This window comes from Coenobita brevimanus, chromosome 1 (genome assembly GCF_032717465.1).
Source record: "Coenobita brevimanus isolate Jiangsu-jjx chromosome 1, ASM3271746v2, whole genome shotgun sequence".
Classification (NCBI taxonomy): Eukaryota; Metazoa; Arthropoda; class Malacostraca; order Decapoda; family Coenobitidae; genus Coenobita; species Coenobita brevimanus.
Window position 1 is genome coordinate 47,149,706 of NC_136954.1, and position 18,298 is coordinate 47,168,003.

An 18,298-nucleotide genomic window follows, 5' to 3' on the forward strand; every position below is an offset into this window, starting at 1 on the left:
CGATTTAAAAAGAAACTGTACACACGCACCCACTAGGGAGTCCAGTAGCTGCCATTGCGATCTTGGTCCTGACTGATACCCTCTGTGGGGATGCCTTGGCCATTTTTGTGCTCCTGCAACGGTGTGGTTTGGTGAAATGTGGGTGGCACAGTGCACCGTGTTATGGCCTGGATTTAGATTTAGTAGTCAGGGTACGTTTGCATGAGAGAGAGAGAGAGAGAGAGAGAGAGAGAGGGGAGGAGGGAGGTAATGATGTCCTCTGATGCGTGCTTTGGCCACTTGTGTGCTCCTGCGACGGCATCACCACGTTTACTCATCCTCTTCTTTTTCCCTTTCTTTTGTCCTATGCCCTTCTTTTCTCCTGATTTTCCTTGCTTCTCTTCTGTTCTTCCTTCCCTTATATTGTTTTTCCCCATCTTCTTTTCTTCTGCTCTTGACCCGTCATGCATACACACCACATTCTGGAACTACCTCATCTTTTCCTCTTCGTACTTCGTCTGCCTCCCTTCGTTTTTCTCACATCCCCTCTCTTCTCTCTTCTTTCCTCTGTCTTCTTTTCTCTATCCTTCTCTCCTTCTTCATTTCTAGAAGCCATCTTTATCCTTTCGTCTAATCTTCTCGTTTCTCCAGTTTCTTCGTTCTCTCCTTGATTGTCGATATATTTTCTCCTCCAGTATTCCATCTAACCTTCCTCTTTTTCTTTTTCATTCATCTCTTTCTTTCTCTTCCGTGTCTCTCTGCTGTCATCCTTCCCTCTGTATACCACAATCGGGAGTCAACACACTTTATGGTCTTCATCTGAGCCCTAGTCCTCCTCTTGTTCTCCTTCCTTTGTATCTTTTTTCTCTCGCTTTTCTAATTATTTGTCCAACTTCTTATTCCCTTATTTCGTGTGTCTCCTCTTTCTCCCTTCGCCTGTCTCCCGTCTTCTCCTGCTCCTCGTTTTAGTCCTCTTTTTTTATCTCTTACTTTCTTCTCTTCTCCCCGTTCATTCCTTCGTTTTCGTTTATCTTCTCTTTTATCATTTCTTTCTTTTTCTCCCTTTTCCCTCTCGTATCTCTCCTGCGTTTCGTCTTCCATCTTCACCTTCTCTTGTTCTTTCTTGTTTTTTGTATATACACCACGCTTGTAGCCATTTTAGTCTTCTGTGTTTTTTTTTTCTGTTCTTCTTCCTCTTCCTTTTGCTCCTCCCTTCTTCTTCATTTCCCATATTTTTACTTTCTCCTTTCTTCTTTCTTGTACCCCCTCTTGTTTCTCCCTTCATCTTTCTCCTCTTTCTTCTTGTTAGTCAGTCCTTCATATTTCTCCTTTTATTCTTCCTTCTTGTGACCCCTTCCTTCTCATTCCTCCTCTTTCTTCTTTCTTGTGACTTATTTCTTCTCCTACCCTTGTTCCCCCTGTACGTACACCACACAGCCTCGGGCCATCTTTCTCATCTGTCTATCCCAACCCTCCTCCTCCTCTCCTTTCCTCCTCCACTTTTCGTCCCCTTTTCTTATCCTTCCTTTCTCCTCTCATTCTAGTTTCTCCTCTTCTCCTTTTGTCTTCATCTTCCTGCTCCTCCTCGTTACCATTCATTCTTCTCATTTTTCCCTTCTCCCCCTTACCTACCTTCTGACTGCTTAATTGAATTCTTGTGTCTTTTCTTTCCCTTTCCATTTCATCTCCTCCTCCTCCTCCTCCTCCTTTCGCCGAACTCACAGGGGCGGCCGAATTCAGTGCGTGTCCCAAACTGTTACTCACTGTCACCGAATGTTTTGAATGATGAAACCTGGCAAGATGAAACTACAGAGTTTTATGAGCGTCACTTTACGGAGGTTTGTGCTGAGGGGCGGGAAGCGTTGGTGGTGCGTCTGGTGTGTCTGGCGTTTGTTTGAGATGCGTGTCGTGTTCATTTGGGGCTTGTCTAAAGGGCGTCTAAAAACTAACGACACCTTTTGTTATGTGTTGGGGTGGTGGATATGGTTAAGGTAGATGCGGCTGTCAGATGTGACCATCGTCTTTTTCTACTCTCCTTACCCCTCGTTTTTCCCATTTCTCTTCACCGATTTTCCTCCCTTTCTGTCTGTCTGTCTGTCTGTCTGTCTCTGTCTCTGTCTGTCTGTCTGTCTCTCTCTCTCTCTCTCTCTCTCTCTCTCTCTCTCACACACACACACACACACACACACACACACACACAGAAGAAAGTTGGTAATTAACAGACAAAATGTTAAATGGTTCACAGTCGAATTATTAAGACGGAGAGCCTGAAGGTGTGGGCAAACCTCTGTTTTCTGAAACACATCTGGTCATTATTAATTCATCAGCTTGGCATTCCAAACATGTACAAGGATCATTGACTATGCCTGCACTTGTTACGGGAGGAGGAAACAGCAGATTACCCTAAAAGAAGCTAATAACATAATGTACTTAAAAAATGTTAACCCATGAGTATGTTGATATCTAGACATTTTTGTGCTACTTAACACCTGTGTGTGTGTGTGTGTGTGTGTGTGTGTGTGTGTGTGTGTGTGTGTGTGTGTGTGTGTGTGTGTGTGTGTGTGTGTGTGTGTGTGTGTGTGTGTGTGTGTGTGTGTGTGTGTGTGTGTGTGTGTGTGTGTGTGTGAGACGAAAGGGAAGTTTTTTTAATCTTAATCTAATTATCTTTTCCCATCCGCTTCATGCAACGAGATTTTTCTTTTTTTTTTTTTGCTTTAACCTTTTCATTCACTTTTGTTTCACGTTGAATGGTAAGTCACATCTAGTAACTACATCTATACTATTTTACTGCACACACTTATGTTACTGATCTATCCCATTTATCTCATTAACTAACAGTATTTTCCCCTGTAATTTTTTTCATACCAGGCATTGTTGATATATTTCGTACCTTGCATTTCTGTCTCTCTAACTTTTTTTGTCTGTCTTTTTTCTCACCTTCGCCTCCAGAGAGCAATATTTCCTCTGTAATTTTTTCATTATAAATTTATTTTTTTCATACCTAGCGTTTTTTATACATACTATACTGTTTATACCTCTGTCACAAACTTGTGCTTCTGATCTGTCCCTACCGCCTTCAACAGCCAATATTTTCCATTATTTTTGTATACCATGCATTATTTATACATTTTTAACCAAATATGTTTATGTCTTTCTGTAACAAACATTTTTAATTTGTATTGACACCAATTTGACTGTCCTCTTATTTCTCATCTAACGAGCAATGTTTCCCAAGTTTTCAGTTGTAGTCTCTTCAGCCATCAATTCATCCATCATACACTCTTTTATTGATACATCAGAAGTGTAGGGGCCCGGGGATAGGCTACTTAATTCAGACATTAAAGGCGAGTGATCCGTCACAACCTCTGAGTGGCATTATGCGAGCAATTAATCGGTCACAGGCTAAATGGCCTAAATTAGTGATGAGTACCGTGGCTAAGCGCCTCACACCGTCTGCCCCTTTATCTTACCTTATCAGCCCTCGGATGTAAAATGTCACAGGCCACAACCGGTTGGAGAGTTTTAACCCACTAGAACACTAGCTATTTGTTTATATAATTACCATCCAGCGTAGTAAATGGTTTCCTAGGGTACAGAAAACCATGTGGCTTGTCCACCGGTGTAGAGTCTGCGGAAGGCAACACTACATACGAGTAAGTGAACAGATTGTGTGCCCCCACATCTACCACAATTTTCACAAAGATATATTTCGTTAATTTTATTGTTACAGATACATTTAAACAGTCTTCAAAAACCAGAGCTAATGATTTTTCACACTCCGTCTTCAGCCAGCAATATTTTCATTTTTTCTTTCTCGCATTTCGCGTTTTTCGCGGGCAAATTTCGACCTTACCATTTTCCTGAAACATTTTTTTTTTTTTCATACCACTTATTCTCAGTGAAATTTATTCCTACTCGGAGTTTTAACACTTTTAATCTTATCAAATTACTCATTCTCAGCGAAAGTTACTAAAATTAGGAGTTTCAGCTTTTGTTTTCTGTTTTTTTCACACTACTCATATTATCATTGTAAATTACTTGTACTAGGCGTCATACATTTTAAAATCATTTCATATTAATCACATTCTCTGTATAACTTATAATTGGCGTCATAATATTTTTCAGTCTTTATATACTAATCATATTTTCAGTATAATTTCTTCATACCAGAAGTTTTATTTTTATTTTTTATTTTTTCAGTCTTTCCATACTAATCATATTTTCTGTAATATTTTCATACTGGCGTTCTTCGTGGAGTCATATTTCTCAGCAGGTACAGCCGTCAGCAAGAGTACGACTACAGTCCTCTGCCAGCTTTGTGTCCTGCCTTAGATATTTCTCCCTCCCCCCCCAGATGACAGACGGTACCCTCTTTTCTCATGTGCTTGAGCTGTGCTTTAGACCTCTATCATATTAATTAAAAATTTCACAAAACGTCTTCCATTGCCACAGTTGGCGGAGAAATGCGGCCGACATTTCGCTCATGGCTTCACTTTTTAATCCATAGTTTTTGCTGACTCTCTGATTCTACCGCTGGCTGAGTTACACATCCACCAAGCCCTACCGTTCAGTGTTATGGAGGTTGTTCGGAGCTTCGAAGACTATCTTTATAAGGATGACCGATGGTTTCACATTGAGCGTTGTTGCTTGTCGCGTTTTTTCTTTTGGCAATATTTTTGAATGGACAGCTTATTTCACATGTTACATATTTTTCCTTCATGTCATACTAATTAAATTACTGGGCATGTACAACTATGATTAGTTAATGGAGGATATTTTCATACTTTTCGTTCACGGTTTCAAAATGTATACGGATGGTTGTAAAGGTAGTTTTTTGATCGTGTGTACATAAGGAAAATTTTGATATGACATTGTTACTCGTGTTTAAAGTAAATAAACAAGTCAATAAATAAATAAAATAAAAATAAAGCTGCGAACACCAACATCATGTCTTCGTTTGGTGTGAAACTTTAGTTAAGACATCCATCTAGTCAAGGAAAAAAATACAGGTTACGTAGAAATAATCCCCAAATTCTCTCTCTCTCTCTCTCTCTCTCTCTCTCTCTCTCTCTCTCAGCACTCTTGAAAATCCGTTCCCAAAGTCACAACAGTCCTCCTACGTGCAATACAGCTCCATATGTCACTTTGTGCAATTTTCCCCGCATCCCTTCCACGTTAGCTACTGAAATGCCTTATCATGTACTGTCTACCCTCTCTCACTGCTAGGTGTTCCTCATCCACGTATTTTTCGTCCTTCCTATTTTTCCCCCACTGTCCTCGTCTGCTTTTCCTATTTTTACTCCTACGATGGTCTCTCGTACATGGAATTTTCCACAAAGATCTTTTGTACTCCTCTTGCCCCCCATCAAAGAGCTTTTACGTTTGGATACTTTTTCAACTTGTTTCCTACGGAATTTTTCAACTTTCATCCTTCGTAGTTTCTTTTAAATTTCACTTTGCGTATATTTTATCTACCACCCATCGCTTTCTTCCATCTTTCACTTTATGCATCTCTTATCCAACAGTCTTTCTTCCTTTTCCCGGATGCAAGTTTTTTTACTACGCACATTTTTTTTTTCCTAAAGACCGTTTTCCCGTATTACACATTTTTCCCCGTTACTAATGCATGCACTGCACTTTATAACCATCTTCCACTTTTTTTCGTTCCATAATTTTTCCTACTGTGTGTTTTACTTCCCATTTCTTTCACACTCCACATTTTTTCCTGCAAGTGTTCGTTGGTAGTTCTGTCTTCCCCTCTTTTTTCGGTCATAATCTTTCATAATAAGTTTTTTTTCCCCCCACGAAATCTCAGGATATCCGCATCCATCGCATCAACAGTTGCCATGGGATACTCAAAGACCCATTAAAAGATAAGATCCTTGATTATCTTAGGCAGTAATGTTTCGCCCACTTCATGGTCTGAGAAAACAATGACCCTCACCTCTAAATGATGCTTTAATGAACCAATTTGTCAGGCATTCTGGCCATAACTATAATATTTCGCGTTACCCATACCACTGCCGGTCACGATGTATGTATGTATAAGTATGTATGCACGTAAGTATATATATATGTAAAAAAAAAAAAAATCCCCTTCCCCGGTAAACACTTCTAAAGGCACCTGTACACACGCACCCACTAGGGAGTCCAGTGGCTGACATTGCGATCTTGGTCCTGACTGATACCCTCTGTGGGGATGCTTTGACCATTTTTGTGCTCCTGCAACGGTGTGGTTTGGTGAAATGTGGGTGGCAAAGTGCACCGTGTTATGGCCTGGATTTAGATTTAGTAGTCAGGGTACATTTGTATGAGAGAGAGAGAGAGAGAGAGAGAGAGAGAGAGAGAGAGAGAGAGAGAATGGGGATACTTACGTCCAGTGATGCGTGCTTTGGCCACTTATGTATGTACTCTGCGACGGCATCACCACGCCCCTAGCAGGGCAAGCATTTTCTAGAGTGCAAAGTTTGAAAATGCTTGTGTAACTCTATCCGACAGCGTATATATCATGAACCTTTACATATTATCTTCTAATGACTCTTCTTTCTTAAAAACATATGCAAATTACGAGTAATTATTTGCAATTTCACTGGACCCAATGATTTCCTCCTCCCTTATCTGCCTTTTCTTTCTTATCAATCTTTTTCTTCGTTTACTCATCCTTTTCGTTTTTCCTTTCTTTTTTCCTATGCCCTTCTTCTCCATTAATCTTCCTTGCTTCTCTTTTGTTCTTTCTTCCCTTATCTTGTTTTTCCCCATCTTGTTTTCTTCTGCACTTGACCCGTCATGCACACACACCAGTCTGGAAATACCTCACCTTTTCTTATTCCCAGTATTATTATTTCGCCTGCCTCCCTTCTTTTTTCTCTAGCATTTCCCATCTTCTCTCTTCTTTCCTCTCTCCTCTATTCTCTACTAAATCCTTCTCTCCCTCTTCCCTTCTAGGAGCCATCTTATCCTTTCGTTTTCCTTATCTTCTCGTGTCTCCTTTTTCTTTATATCCTCCTTGACTCTCGTTATTCTTTCTTCTCTTGTCCTCCATTTGGCCCTCCTCTCTTTTTTATTTCATTCTTCTCTCTCCTCCTCTTCCGTCTCTCTCTCCTGTCCCCCTTCCCTCTGTGCACTCACCATAGCTGGAAACCAACACACTTTTTGTCTTCATCTGAACCCTAGTCCTCCTTTGCCCTCTTCTCATTGTATTTTTTTTCCTTGCTTTGCTTCTTATTTACCCTACTTATTCCTCAGTCTCGCGTGTCTCCTCTCTCTCCCTTTGTCTGTCTCCCGTCTTCTCCTGCTCCTCGTTTCAGTCCTCTTTCATAACTCTTACTTTTGACTCTCCTCCCCGTTCATTCTTTCGCTTTCTTTGATCTCTACGTTTATCATTTATTTCTTTTCACCCCTTTTCCCTCTTGTTTCTCTTCTCTTCGTTTTGTCTTCCATCTTCACCTCGTCTTGTTCCCTCTTGTTCCGAATAAACACCACAGCCTGGAACCACTTCAGTCTTCTGTGTTCGTTTCTGTTCTTCTTTCTCTTTGTTTTGTTCCTCTTCCTTTTATTTTAATTTCCCTTCTTTTTTCTCCTCTCCCTTTTCCTCTATCTTTCACTTCCCATGGCTTCTCCTTTCTTCTTGTTTTTCCTTTCTTCTTGTCAGTCTTTATTCCTCCTTTTATTCTTCCTTCACGTTTCTCCTCTTTATTCTTCTTTCTTGTGACCCCTTTCTTCTCCTACTCTTGGTTCCCCCTGTACGTACACCATAGCCTCGGGTTATCTCTCTCATATCCTTTCTCAACCTCCCTCCTCCTCTCCTTTCCTCCATCGCTTTCCTTCCTTTCTTATCCCTCCCTTCACCTTCTTTTATCCTATATAGTTCTTCCTCTTCTCCTGTTGTTTTCATCTTCTTGTTCCTCCACAATACTGCTAATATTTCTCATCTTTCTTTTCTCCCCCTTACCGACCATCTCCTCCACCTCCTCCTCCTCTTGATCGTTCAATTTCATTCTTGTGTCTTTTCTTTCCCTTTCCTCCTCCTCCTCCTATTCCCCATCGTTTGCCGAACCCACAGGGGCGGCCAAATTCAGTGCGTGTCCCAAACTGTTACTCTCTGTCACCGTACATTTTGAATGATGAAATCTGGCAAGACAGAACCGCAGAGTTTTAAGAATGTCACTTTGGCGGGGAGTGTTGGAGGCGAGTCGTATGTGTCGAGATGCGTGTGGAGTTCATTTGGGTTATGTCTAAGAGGTGTCTAAGAACAAACAACACCTTCTGTTATACGCTGGGGTGGTGGATACGGTTTGGGTGGATGCGGCTACTAGATGTGTCCATTGTCATATTCTACTCTCCTTACTCCTCGTTTTTCCTCCTCTTCCTCTCTCTCTCTCTCTCTCCTGCCAGCAATCTCCCCACCTCATGTGCCAATATCAGGTCATCTCTGATCCTCTCTTCCTTCCTTTTCCTCTTTACCACCTTTTTTTAGTTCACATATCCCCATTACCCTCCCCCTCCCTTTCTCTCTCTCTCTCCCCCCATTACTCCCCCCCCTCTCTCTCTCTCTCCCCATTACTCCCTCCCTCTCTCTCTCTCTCTCTCTCTGTTTTCCATCTCCTTTACCCTTCCCTTCTCTCCCCTTTCCATTCCTCCTTTTCCTCTCTTCTGTTCTCCCCTGTTCCTCGTTTTCCTCCTCCTCTCCCCTCTTCCTCTCACCAACAATCCCCCCCACCTCATGTGTTCCTATATACATATCTCACCTGATCCTCTCCTCCCCCCGCTCCTCATAATATTGCCTTTATGTTCTCCCCCATGGCCACTTTACAGTCTCTCTCTCTCTCTCTCTAACTCTCACACACACACACACACACAGACACACACACACACACACACACACACACACACACACACACACACACACACACACACACACACACACACACACACACTCCACTCACTCACTCACACACACACACACCAAAGTTGGTAACTCGCAGACAAAATGTTAAATGGCTCACAGTTGAATTCTTAGGCCTGACAGCATGAGGGTGTGGACATTCCTCCGTTTTCTAACGGCCATTTGTTATAATTTATTCTTCAGTTTGGCATTGCAGACATGTACAAGGACCACTGACTATGCCTGCACTTGTTACCAGACAAGTAAACACTATACTTCCCTTAATAAAAAAAAAATTAAAAAAAAAAAATAAAAAAAAAAAACGATAAGTACCTCATGTAATTTTTTGCGCTACTTAAAAGCTGTGTGTGTGTGTGTGTGTGTGTGTGTGAGAGAGAGAGAGAGAGAGAGAGAGAGAGAGAGAGTGCAGGGTGGTCTGTCATTTACATACTCAAAGGGTTAAAATGGATACATGAAAGATAACGAGACACAAGAGCAGTGGTGAGGTGAGAGAAAAGAAAAAGGAGATAATGTTAACATTATATTGCTGAACTTCTTAGCCAGCAGTAGTTACAGACCCAGGTTCTTCTGTATCGTGAATCTGGTCGACTGCAGGCTGGAGTCGGCCTTCTCCGACCGTCCATCTTCCTCCTTTCGGGGGAAGTAGTTGAGAGACGTTTGTACAACCAGGCAGCTTACCCGACCAGTTATATCGGTGCCACCACATGAAGGCGTCCCTCTCCAACACCAACCCTTCACTATGATGATGTATTATTTATTCCTGATATGTCTAGGCCATTTTATTAAACTTAGCGACTTTTTGAACGGTGATCTCCATTCTGTGTACTATTCTTACACGTTCCCTTACCTAGAAAGTTCAAGGTTAGGTTGGGTTTGTTTTCTTAGTATCAGGTTAGGTTAGTTTGTCAGCCGGTTAGGTTAGGTTTGTTTTCTTAGTATCAGGTAGGTTTGTTAGTCAGTTAGGTAATCTGTCAGGCTGGGTTAGGTTGGGATAAGTTAAGATAGAGAAAAAAATAAGAAAAGCTGGAAGACTGCCCTTGCTTATAAAATGAAACTCAGCACAGAATGCAACAACGGTATACATATCGGAAACCTGGGAACCGTAGATGCTGCTTATAGCTGCCATTATCTCTCTCACTCCTAGCTGATAAAAACAGTTTGGAGTAGGCAAGAGAAAATAAAAACGCACGGTACTGGACTGAAGATGCTAATACTCACTTTGTCTCTGTGTTGTAGGTCGAGAGAGAGAGAGAGAGAGAGAGAGAGAGAGAGAGAGAGAGAGAGAAACTCAACACTCACTACACCCCTTTGACGATCTCTGTGTTTAAGATCATCTCCGACGAAAGACAGCAAAAATTAAGAAAAGAACTACGAGAGATAAAAGCTAATGATAACGCACTATATAAGATAAATTCGACACTCACTTTGACCGTCTCGCTGTTGAGTGTCATTTCCACCACGTCCAGTGAGTACAGCTTCCTCTTACCCTCGTCCGTGAAGCTGATGTTGCCTGTCAGTCCCTCCATCTCAACCTGCAACAACAACACCAAGATAATGCAAGAAACACACCAACAATACCAAGATAATGCAAGAAACACACCAACAATACCAAGATAATGCAAGAAACACACCAACAATACCAAGATAATGCAAGAAACACACCAACAATACCAAGATAATGCAAGAAACACACCAACAATACCAAGATAATGCAAGAAACACACCAACAATACCAAGATAATGCAAGAAACACACACCAACAATACCAAGATAATGCAAGAAACACACCAACAATACCAAGATAATGCAAGAAACACACCAACAATACCAAGATAATGCAAGAAACACACACCAACAACAACAATACCAAGATAATGCAAGAAACACACCCCGACAATGCCAAGACAAAGCAAGCAAAACACACCAACAATACCAAGATAATGCAAGAGACACAACAACAATACCAAGATAATGCAAGAAACACACCAACAATACCAAGTTAATGCAAGAAAAGCACACCAACAATACCATGATATTGCATGAAAGCACATCAACAACAACACTCATTATGGGTAACGAAATTATTTGCTGGTTTGCTTTCACGTGATGGTACTGGTCTCCTCTGCCAAATCAAATACTAAGTCGTGGCTGCGTGTAAGTTCGATGAATTTTAGCTATGGGGTACCAATGAGTCTCCTTAGTTTCTAGCCAAATAAACCATCCAGTCTGAATACACATGGCCATTAAATAAGCTGAAAACGGTCATGAATATCTGTCATGTTAAATTTTAAAAAAGTGCTATAACATAAAATACAAATTTTCCGTTTGACAGTCTGTTTGCTTCACAGGACAAAGTCAGCTCAGACAGATCTGACCTAATCTGAGTCAAAGTTGGAAGAAAGGATATGAGCTAGGCAAGGATGAAGCAAGTAGATTTCTAGAGTAATCTGTCGAAGGTCAAGGTCACAGAGCAAGGTAAAATATTCGACACTTGAAACAGCTGGAGAGGGTGAGTGTTGCAATCCCAGTGCTGCTGAATGTCATTATATTATTAACTTTACTGATATTGCTATTATTTTTTATTTTCAATATCCAAGAGAGAGAGAGAGAGAGAGAGAGAGAGAGAGAGAGAGAATTTAGATCCTTGAGAGGTACAGTATCAGTGTCAAAGCGAGACCACCTCTCTCTCTCTCTCTCTCTCTCTCTCTCTCTCTCTCTCTCTCTCTCTCTCTCTCTCGTTAACATAGTAATGTGCGTTTAACAGTGCACCACCACCCCCATGCCTCAGCTCACCCTGCTGCTGTCTGTCATATTCCCATAAACCTGCTGCACACCTCATCCGCTAAGCACCCTACCACCGCTGCCATACCAATGCCTTCCCTCGCTTACACAAGGATATTATTGTACGCACAGCCTACCCATGGACTCATAACACTTCTGTCCAGGATGCAGTGCAACTCCTTCGGTGCGAGAAACCTTCCTTGACTTGAATAATGACATCTGGAGGTAGAGGTACGGTCAGTATCAAAAGTCCTGTCGCTTCTCCTGCTTTTTCCATAGTCTATGAGAATCTGAGTGGTGAATCTGTAGCAACCGACACAGATGACACTGATCTGTGGCCAAGTAAAATGATCAGTGTAGGCTACTGTGGATTCATCTTACTTGTTTTTAAAGCCGGTGGAGAGAACACCAAGAGACGATAGAACTTATGATGTCGACCGTCCACTGGGGGTCAAATGTTGTGTCCTGCCCCAGCCACAACAAGAATATGTACCAGATAACGACCAGGAAGTTGACTCCCTCGCTTTTAACCCTCTTCTTGCCACCCCAACACCTCGCATCCCCCACCTCCCAAACCTCCCCTGCCCTAACTTTCCTACCACCCAAAAAAAACCATCCCCCACCTCCCAAACCACCACTGTCTTATACTCATTCGGTAGATATTCTTACTGTGACTAGGAGCGGGACACAGCATTTGACCGCCTGTGTACAGGTGACGGCAGTATGCCTTTAACTCTGTGACAGGTTATTAGCCCAAAGTTCTGGCATACAGGGCCATTCCATCATTCAGAATACAGTACACAGTTACCTACCTTCGATGTTACCGGGGGTATTTATTTCGCCTACCAACTCCAAAGGGGTAAACTTACACCTGAACTGAGTGGTGCGACCTGTCACAGCAAAATTCATAACTGGTGTTATCGTGTTGGCAACTGCAGCTGGCAGTGCTGACCACTGGGCCACCGGGGTTTTATATCAACAATGCAATTAAACAATAAATCATCGGACTGACGGTTGACCCGTTCGCTCCGAGGACGTCTTTTGCAATTTATTTTAGCTACCTCTGGCCGATTTTACTCAGCTTAGGAGAGACATCTTTTAGCAGAAGTGATAATAAAGACACTTCAAACCTCTTCACTACGAAATGTTTCCTCTATGCTGAGTCAAATCGACAGGAAATGGTAGGAATACAATACATACTGTAGGCTACATGACGTCCTCAGGTTGAAAAGATTAAAAAGATGCGGTTAATCATATTTATTAACCTTCAAAATCTGATGACGTGTTATCTTGGTATTTCCAGACGATTTTATTCGACATACGATATACTTTCCGTGCTGGAAGGGTTAGATATATTCTTCAGTAACTTCATCACTGACAAGGTGCCCACCTAAATTGAAGGAAATAGTGTGGTGACAGCAAGAATGTATCACAAAACAGTCCCGTACTGGAAGGGTTAATTTTCCACCCTGACCTCCTAAATCTCTTACTAAGAAAAACATACAGCAACACACTTGGTCATTTCGAAGCTATTTGTTATTAGGAAGTTTTTTAACTAACAAAACTATTTTATGGGTTATAAGGCAAAGAGAGAATAGCAGGAAACCCCATCCCCCCCTTCCTCCGCCCATCAAACCCTCCAGACGAAGCCTGCAGGAAATCGTGAGAAGGTCCACAATGCAAAATGGAAACACTGTCATGGAAATTTTATAGGAAAGGACTGAAAATCATATTCTAAACTATCTTAACCTGAAAGCGAGTAATTCAGCAGTATGTATATATCGATGTTTTACGGATGTGTCTCCCAGGCTTTAATGTGCAAGAAAACATCATAATCCTGTATCTTTTTTTTTTTTTTTCTTAAACTCTAGCTTGGCCTACAACTGTCATCTCTCCATCTTGATTGTTAAGTTGTTTGCAAGATTTAAAACCAGAAATTCGAAAATAGGATACTAGTCATGAAAAGTGTTACGTAAAGGAAGTCAAGCCGCGGCTTTTCTGCCAAATTGGCTACGTAAAAGAAGGTGGAAACGGACGAAAATCTGGGCCAAGTGAAGGTAAATGAACTGTAGCTATGCACTCTCTGCACCCGAATATTCTACCTATGATCATTTTACTGTGACGACCTAAAACTGCCATCTCTCCATCTGAATGCTTAGCTGTAACAACAGATTAACACTAGAATATGATGCTAGTCATGAAGTGCTGTGGAGAGGATGCAGAATTTAAGCACTGAACTGTAACAATAGATTAACACTAGAATATGATGCTAGTCATGAAGTGCTGTGGAGAGGATGCAGAATTTAAGCACTGAACTGTAACAATATATTAACACTAGAATATGATGCTAGTCACGAAGTAGTGCTATGGAGAGGATGCAGAAATTATGCACTCTCTTGTTCTGCCATTCACCTACACGAAATAAGTTGCATTGGGACGAAAATTTGGGCATGTTACGGTAATAAGGTTACAGTGCTTTAATTATCCTCTTTAGCACCATAACATGTTCACAGTGCCACTATTACATATTACACATCGTCTTCAGGTGTCTGGCTTCATCATTATTCTTTCTTGACAGCATTACCCCAGGTCCATCCTGACACCCTAATGTTCCACACTGCCAATCTAATTTTACACCCTGACACATTATAATTCCACACTACACATTTTTTACACCCTGACACCATACCCATCTTTCATAACACTCTAATATCCTACTCAGATAATTAATGCTACAACCTAAGACAGACATTCCCACACAATCAATGAAGAAACACCTACATACCTACTTCACGCGCACGGCAAAACATCCCGATCGGAACACACTACTACATGCCGCCCCTAATGTCATCCACCCATCAAATTTATCCTTAAACAGAGCTGGTCGAGTTCACTTGGCTAGGGTTAGATCAGGACATCACTCAGCCCTAGTCATTGTTAGTTTAGATTTGGGTTGGATGGAATCAGAGATGACATTTGCCTCGCTTGTTGAACAAGCCCACACAACATAACACACACAATGGAGCACTGCACAGCACACGCTACACTAGGATGCAGACACAACGTCAACGGTGTACGGAACATATGGGACAACCTCACAGAGGCGGTTGTTTACCTACGGTCAACGACTACGCTCGGTCATGTGGTTCAGGGTTAAGCAGTATGAATAACAACAACATTAACGTAAGCTAAAACAACTTCAATACTCCACCCTAGAGAACTGTTTTTCCTCTTCAGCACCTTAACATCTCTACAGTGCATATCTAACTCTTCACCCACCTTCCTCAAGTCCCTGGTGGTCTTTTGTTATTCACTCCTGACATCCTGCCTCCAAGTCCAACCTAACACCACATTATTGCAAACTAACACCCAAGTCTATATCCTGACACCATTATCACCATTCTTGACACTGATACCCACCCTGGCACCCTAATACACTTCTCTGGCATCCTAATATATTACTCCACCCTGGCACCCCAGTACTCCACAATGGCACTCAAATACTCTACCCTGGCACTCTATTACTCCACCCTGGCACCCTAATACTCCACCCTGACACCCTAATACTCCACGCACTCCACCCTGCCACCTTAAAACTCCACCCTGGCACTCCAATACCCCATCCTGACACCTTATTACTTCAACCTAATACCCAATCCTGGCACCTAATACTTCACCCTGGCTCAATAATACCACACCCTAGCACCCAAATACTCCATCCTGGCACAATAATACTCCACCCTGACACCCTAATACTCCACCCTGACACCCTAATACTCCACCCTGACACCCCCAATACTCTACCCTCACACCCTAATACTCCACCCTGGCACCCTAATACTGCACCCTGACACCTTAATACCCCACCCTGACACACTAATACCCCACCCTGGCACCATAATACTCCACCCTGACTCCCTCATACTTCACCCTGGCACTCTAATACCCCACCCTGGCACCCTAATACCTCACCCTGACACCTACTCCTGGACCCACCTTCCTCAAGTGCCTGGTGATTTTCTCGCCGTGCTCCCAGACGCTCTGATCAGCGTCATTACTGTGGCAGCTGATGATCCGCGGCGCCCCCAGCCCAGGAGACTCACCAAACACGTCCACTTTCTTGTGCTTTAGTCTGGTCAGCGCCTCAGCAACCACCCTCACCGCGTCGTAGATCAGTGCTGACTGGGCCTGGAGAAGAGAGGATGGACTGATTTTAGTGCTGCTGTTGAGGAAGAAAAATAGTAAGACGAGAGGAGGAGGAGGAGGAGGAGGACACAATTCTTAGCACAAAACATGAATGTCGACTGAGCATGTGGAATAGGAGACAAGTTCAGTGCTGTTGGTGGGTGGTTGAGGCGAAAGAGATTCTAAAAGGAAAATATAGAGACGATCATCTTTTCCTGCTAAAACCATACCGTCCCCTGGAAGACGACTCTCAGGAGTCTTAATGAAAATCAAGGTCCCTAACTGCATGATATAAGGAGGGAAATTAATGCACTGTCGATTTTGGCTGCAATCTAATCTCGTTTGAAGATATACGCAGGCATTGGAAAGAGGAAGGCGAATTTCTGAAAGTAATATAAGAAGGAGCCTAAAATAATATACTAAGGTGTTGAAGATACAGGAAGACATTGAAAATATTATACCAGGGCGTTGAAAAAAGTATATAAATGAATTGTTGGAAGTAATGAACGATGGCGCTGAATAAACTATGCAGAAGCGTTCTAAATAACACAGATGGCGCTGAAAATAACACAGGTGTTGAAAACACAGAGGGCTCTGAAAATAGCACTGATGGCGCTGAAAATATACAAAGGAGCCAAACGCAATGTACTCCACGCAGGAACTGAAAATAATATACGGAGCGGATTATTAGTAGGTATTTACACATGGTTATTTTTACTAGCGGAATATGGGAGACTGCCTCTCACTACGATGCCTTCACTACACTACACAACACATCGGTACACTGAACTACGATACACAACATTATACATCACTACACTATGCTACACTTCAGCAAACTATACCACATTACACTACACTGCATTGCACTACACTAAACTACACTGCACTAAACAATGCTACACTTCACTACACAACACCACAGCACACTACACTGCACTACACAATGCTACACTTCACTACATTACACTACACCACATTAAGCAACACTACACTACGGTATGCTACGCTACACAATGCTCACTACACTATACTAACACACACACACACACACACACACACACACACACACACACACACTTTTGCATGACATTGGACATAAATATTTTTCTACACCTCCTTGAATTTAATAAACATAAAGCATGACAAACTGACACGGAATTAGCATATTTCTGACTTTAATGAGCAGTCTAAATGCTAAAAAGTGAAATTATAACAATGACCAAGTGAAAATGCCTTAATACATTTAATCAGACAGACATTTATATTTTTTGGCAGTATGACAGGCTATATTTTTTTTCTTCACCTATTGAACGTGGCAACTGTATGAGAACTGAACGAAGGAGTATAGGTACGGTACCCACAATAACCTATGGGCGCGAGGCTGGTGACAGGAAAATTAAAAGTCAAGAGTTACAGCGGTGGAGATGGGAGTCTTGGGAAACATGTGTGTATGGCGAATGGAGAGGATGGGAAGTAGTGTGATTCGACTTTAGGTGCCATCTTATAGTACTAAGGAGGGTTATATCCAACCCCTCAAATTCGAAAACTCTCTCTCTCTCTCTCTCTCTCTATTATTCCACGAAATAATTTAAATCATCCATAGGTACCAACAACAAAACAATCCGGAAGGAATACTAATAAAAAAAAATCCTCGCGCTGAACTGGTTAACTCAGTCAAACTGCCACCATTTCTACCGTGCCACCAGCTTTTCCTCAACAAATTTCCATCACTTGACACCACCAGAGGGTCACTCTACAAGCTGGCCAAACTTGTCATGAGTTTCTTTCGTTACTGTGGGGGAGAGAGGAGGTCTGGGCGAGACGGCACTCATAGACTGCTGCAAAGGAATTTGTATGGTTCACCAAAACAAGCCACCAGGAACGGTGTGTGTGTGTGTGTGTGTGTGAGAGAGAGAGAGAGAGAGAGAGAGAGAGAGAGAGAGAGAATCTCTAGTCGTTATCTAGAATATATTATTAAAACTGTGCTGACCATAAGAAGTTTAAATTTTTCGTCAATATTACAACATAAAATATAATCAAAACCAATCTGTACTGAGGAAAAAAATCTTAAGTGTTTCTTGATAGTTTTCTTTCAGGTACAATGTCTATATATATATATATATATATATATATATATATATATATATATATATATTGTTACATAGCCTATGATTTCATCATCCTTTGTGTAATTCTAACGTACAGTATGCTGCCTGTTTGATCACGCGCATGTTCTACCTCAGTCCCCCTTCTACCGTTATAGTAGAGTAAGTCGTCCTTTCTGTTGTTCAGAGCGGGATTGTCAACTCTTTGTCCCCATGGCTTCATTTGCGCATCCTTCTTACAAGTTGTATCAAGCTCTGCCGGCCCCTATATAATGAGCTCACTCTCTGCGTTATTGCCACTTAGATCTACTCCTCATTTTGCTCACATCTCTGTCCTCCC

At 41.9% G+C, this 18,298-nt stretch overlaps 1 protein-coding gene across 1 annotated transcript in view; it reads right to left on the reverse strand.

Annotated features, from left to right (window-relative positions):
- Positions 1-18,298, reverse strand: part of LOC145396382 (glutamate receptor 1-like) — a 363,216-nt gene that overhangs the window by 126,060 nt on the left and 218,858 nt on the right. The window contains exons 7-8 of the mRNA XM_080269805.1: positions 15,662-15,853; positions 10,309-10,416 (exon numbers count right to left, since the gene is read on the reverse strand). Coding sequence (XP_080125931.1) covers positions 10,309-10,416; positions 15,662-15,853 — 300 coding nt within the window. The remainder of the gene's footprint in view (positions 1-10,308; positions 10,417-15,661; positions 15,854-18,298) is intronic.